This window comes from Nicotiana sylvestris, chromosome 7, assembly GCF_000393655.2.
Source record: "Nicotiana sylvestris chromosome 7, ASM39365v2, whole genome shotgun sequence".
NCBI lineage: Eukaryota > Viridiplantae > Streptophyta > Magnoliopsida > Solanales > Solanaceae > Nicotiana > Nicotiana sylvestris.
The window spans coordinates 60,888,904-60,894,037 of NC_091063.1; the positions used below are offsets into that span (position 1 = coordinate 60,888,904).

The following is a 5,134-nucleotide window of genomic DNA, read 5'->3' on the forward strand; positions in this document are numbered from 1 at the left end:
GCGGACTTGCTCGCACGATCAAATAGCCAAAATAACACCTAGAGCTATGAATTTAGCATCAAATTGCATGAAATTTATAAGAAAGTTCAAAAGTTCTATTTTCTCGACCAAAGGTCTGAATCACGTCAAATCAGTCACGTTCCTCACCAAATTTCACAAATAGAGTATAAATATCATAACAGACTTGTACCGGGCTCCGAAACCACAATACGGACCCGATATCAACAAAATCACTTATTAATCAATTTCTTAAAACTTTTATAATTTCAGTTTAACAATTTTCATCAAAAATTTATTTCTCGGGCTAGGGACCTAGGAATTCGATTTCAGGCATACGCCCAAGTCCCATTTTTTATTACGGGCCTTCTGAGACCGTCAAAATACGGGTCCAGGTCCGTTTACTCAAAATGTTGACCGAAGTCAACTGAAATTAACTTTTAAAGGAAAAACTTATTATTTTCTCAAATTTTCACATAAAAGCTTTTCGAAAACATGCCCGGACTGCGCACGCAAATCAAAGAGAAATAAGATGAGGTTTTGAAGGCCTCGGAACCCTGAATTGGGTTCTAAAACACGAGATTACCTTTTGGGTCATCACATTCTCCACCTCTAAAACAACCGTTCGTCCTCGAACGGACATAGAAAAGTACATGAGCTAGGGAAAAGATGGGAATATCTGCTCCGTATCTCAAACTCGGACTCCCAGGTGGCTGCCTCAACAGGCTGACCTCTCTACTACACACGAACCGACGGATAGCTTTTTGACCTCAACTGACGAACCCGCCGGTCTACAATAGCTACCGGCTCCTCCTCATAGGTCAAATCCTTGTCTGGCTGGACTGTGCTGAAATCTAACATGTGGTATGGATCGTCGTGATACCTCCGAAGCATGGACATGTGAAACACTGGATGTACTGCTGATAAGCCCGGTGGCAACGCAAGTCTGTGGGCCACCTCTCCCACTAGATCAAGGATGTCAAAATGCCTGATGAACCTAGGGCTTAACTTGCCCTTCTTCCCAAACTGCATCACACCCTTCATGGGTGACACCCGAAGCAACACTCTCTCTCCGACCATGAATGCCACATCACGAACCTTACGGTTAACATAACTATTTTGCCTAGACTGAGCTATATGAAGTCTATCCTGAATGATCTTAACCTTATCCAAGGCATCCTGTACTAAATTTGTACCCAATAACCGAGCCTCTCCCGGCTCAAACCATCCAACCGGTGATCGACACCTTCTACCATACAATACCTCATAGGGAGCCATCTGGATGCTCGGCTGATAACTGTTATTGTAGGCAAACTCCAATAACGGCAAGAATTGATTCCAAGAACCTCCAAAGTCAATAACACAGGCGCGGAGAATATCCTCCAAAAATCTTAATAGTACGCCCAGATAAATAGAATACCAGGAACTGTGAGCCTCCTCCAGAATCAACTCACGAAATCCATCCACATTAGGCACACAAACATGACCCTACATCTTCAAAACTCCATCATCTCCAACTGTAACTTGTTTGGCATCTCCATGCCGCACTGTGTCCCTAAGGACAAGCAAATGAGGATCATCATACTACCGCTCCCTGATACACTCAAATAAGGAAGATCGAGCGACTGTACAAGCTAGAACACGGCTGGGCTCAGAAACATCCAACCTCACAAACTGATTGGCTAAAGCCTGAACATCTAAAGCAAGTGGTCTCTCACCGATTGAAATATACGCAAGATTGTCCGTACTAGTTGACTTCCTACTCAAAGCATCCATGAACACCTCACACGACATGCCATATAAATAGTGCCTCCAAATCTTCAGCGCGTGAACAATGGCTGCTAGCTCCAAATTATGAACTGGATAATTCTTCTCGTGAATCTTCTACTATAGCGAAGCATATGCAATAACCTTGCCACCCTGCATCAATACCACACCAAGTCCAATACGAGATGCATTACAATATACTGTATATGGCCCCGAACATGTGGGCAATTGATCGCTGTCAACTCGACACTACACTATGGTAGGAAGAGCGGATCGCAATAGCTTTTACCCGAATAGATACCAGGGATCGAATTTCCACAGGGAGCTAGTAGTGGAGTTGTATTTTCTGTCTAGCCTAGAGTTGCGGTTGTGCTTCTAATGTCACTTCAAGCATCTTTTGAGTTTTTGTATTTATAACTACTATTATAAAACTACGGATTAAAGCTAGATTATGCTAGGAGAATATTTCTAAGTTGTAATTATTGGGAAGGAAGAGCACTAGGGTCGTGGCATTACCTTGGTGGCTAATTGACGAGTAGATGTTACTTAGGTTCGATTGACTTATTTGGGGCTTATGCTATAACCATTGTACAATTTTATCCACTCTCACACCTCTCGGTAGAGAGAATGATTTTACCCAATTGACTCTCTCGAGACCAATTGGGTTGGCAAATTAGACCAAGCAACTAGGGTTCAAGTAGGGTGATTACTCTCTCGAGATTTAACCCGTTAATTGGGACTATCATTTCTCATGAGTCCATCCCAATTCCTTGTTGGATCAATTTTGAGCTCATAGACTCTCTTTCTCAAGAAGAGTTAAACCCACAAAGCTTGAAACAGTGTTTGCAACGACCAATTCTAAATTAAATCATAAAATCAACCCAAATAACAAACATCCATAGTCAATCTAACCCTAGATGGCAAAACCCATCAATTACCCACACTAGGGTTGAGCCACAACCCTAGCTAATGGACTTAGCTACATATAATTAAAGAAGAAACTGAAGAAATAGATGAAGAACTACACATATTAATTAATTATTAAGAAGAAACTACAATAATCTATTGTTAATGGGAAGCAAATATGCCAAAAATGGATATAACACCAAGCGCAGCTGTTCTTTTGTTCTCAGATCTGACCACCCCCTTAAAAAATAGTAAAATATTCTATTTATACTAGACTGGAAAAACTGGACAAAAATACCTCTGTGGGGTCAGTGCGGGCCGCACAAAATGGAACGTGGACGCACTGGCTCTAGGGCTTCAGTTGTTTGATGACTTGAACTGGAGGATGCGGACCGTGTGGGAGTGTACCGAGGCCATGAAGGCAACTGGCACGGTCCGCGTTGACGTGACCGCGGACCGCGTGAGAACAAATGTCCTTTGCTGAACCCTATGAACGCGGACCGCACAGAGCAGGAGTGCGGCCGCGAAGCTTCTCCGCGGGCCGCGTGAATCCTACCGCGGCAGTGTGACCTTAAGCTTGAAAATGTCCAGTCTCTGAACCTCCTAGTGCGGCCACGGTCATTGTTACGCGGTCCGCACTAGGCCCCTTTTTCTTCACTTCTCTTGGTCTTTGATACTTGAGCAGGTTTCACTCCTTTTTGAGCCGATCTTTGACATTTCGTCACTTTGTCAATCAACCCTGCAATCAAGAACAAATTGTGAGCATTTTGGGACTGTTTTTGTATCAATTTATACTCAAAGCATAGGCAAGTAGGGACATAAACACTTTAAAATCCTAACTTATCAGCAATACCAACAACGACGCCGTAGTCAAAGCTGTCTTGAGCTTCTGAAAGCTCGCCTCACACTCGTCCGACCACCTCAACGAGGCACACTTCTGGGTCAACATGGTCATCAGGGCTGCTATAGATGAAAACCCCTCCACAAACCGACGGTAATAACCCGCCAAACCCAAGAAACTCTGAATCTCAATAGCTGATGTGGGTCTAGGCCAGTCCTTGACTGCCTCAATTTTTTTAGGATCCACCTGAATACCCTCTGCTGATACAACATGACCCAAGAATGCAACTAAAATCAACTAAAACTCGCATTTCAAAAATTTACATATAATTGGTTGACTCTCAGAGTCTAAAAAATGATTCGAAGATACTGCTCATGCTCCTCTCGGCTGCGGGAGTAGATAAAGATATCATCAATAAAAACAATCACAAAGGAATTCAGGTAGGGCTTGAACACCTGGTTCATCAAATCCATAAATGCTGCTGGGGCAATGGTCAACCCAAACGACACTACTAGAAACTCATAATGCCCATACCGAGTGCGAAAATTTGTCTTAGGGACATCAGATGCCCTAATCCTCAACTGATGGTAGCCAGACCTTAAATCAATCTATGAAAACACCTTGGCACCCTGAAGCTGATCAAATAAGTCATCAATCCTCGGCAATGAATACTTGTTCTTAATGGTAACTTTGTTCAACTGCCGATAATCTATGCACATCCTCATCGATCCATCCTTTTTCTTTACAAACAAAAGTGGCGCACCCCAAGGCCAGACATTAGGCCTAATGAAGCCCTTATCAAGCAAATCTTGCAATTGCTCCTTCGATTCTTTCAACTCTGGCAGGGCCATTCGGTATGGAGGAATAGAAATGGGCTGAGTGCCCGGAGCCAAATCAATGCAAAAGTCAATATCCGTGTTGCGCGGCATCCGTCCGAAGAAAATACCTCTGGAAACTCACGAACAACTAGTACAGAATCCATGGAAGGAACCTCCGCACTGGAATCACGAACATAAGACAAATAAGCCAAACACCCCATCTCGATCATATGCTGAGCCTTCATAGAAGAAATAACCCCACTGGTGGAATGACCAGGAGTCCCTCTCTACTCCATTCAGGCAACCCCGACAAGTCTAAGGTCACGGTTTTGGCGTGACAGTCCATTATAGCATAATAAGGTGACAGCCAATCCATCCCCAAAATAATATCGAAGTCAACCATATTGAGAAATAGGAGATCTACGCTGGTCTCAAGACCCCCAATAATAACCATACATGAGCTATAGACACGATATACAACAATAGAATCACCCACCGGTGTGGACACATATACGGGAGCACTCAAAGAATCACGAAGCACAACCAAATATGAAGCAAAGTAAGATGCAACATACGAATAAGTAGATCCCGGGTCAAATAATACTGAGGCATCCCAACTGCAAACTGAAATCGTGCCTATGATAACGGTATCAGATACCTCATCCTCAGGCCTGGCTGGGAAAGCATAACATCAGGGCTGGGGCCCACCACTCTGAACTACATCCTTGGGATGGCCTTCTGCTGGCTGGCCTCCACCTCTAGCGTCCTGACCTCCACCTCTAATACCTCGACCTCCACCTCTAGC

The 5,134-nt window shown here is 43.8% G+C and overlaps 1 protein-coding gene across 1 annotated transcript; it reads right to left on the reverse strand.

Annotated features, from left to right (window-relative positions):
- Positions 1 to 735: 735 nt before the first annotated feature.
- Positions 736 to 4,362, reverse strand: LOC138873211 (uncharacterized). Its single transcript, XM_070151653.1, has 4 exons — positions 4,132 to 4,362; positions 1,664 to 1,881; positions 1,490 to 1,552; positions 736 to 1,387 (listed from the first exon to the last, which is right to left on the reverse strand). Exons 1-4 carry the CDS (start codon positions 4,360 to 4,362, stop codon positions 736 to 738), a joined length of 1,164 nt encoding a protein of 387 aa, XP_070007754.1.
- Positions 4,363 to 5,134: the final 772 nt, after the last annotated feature.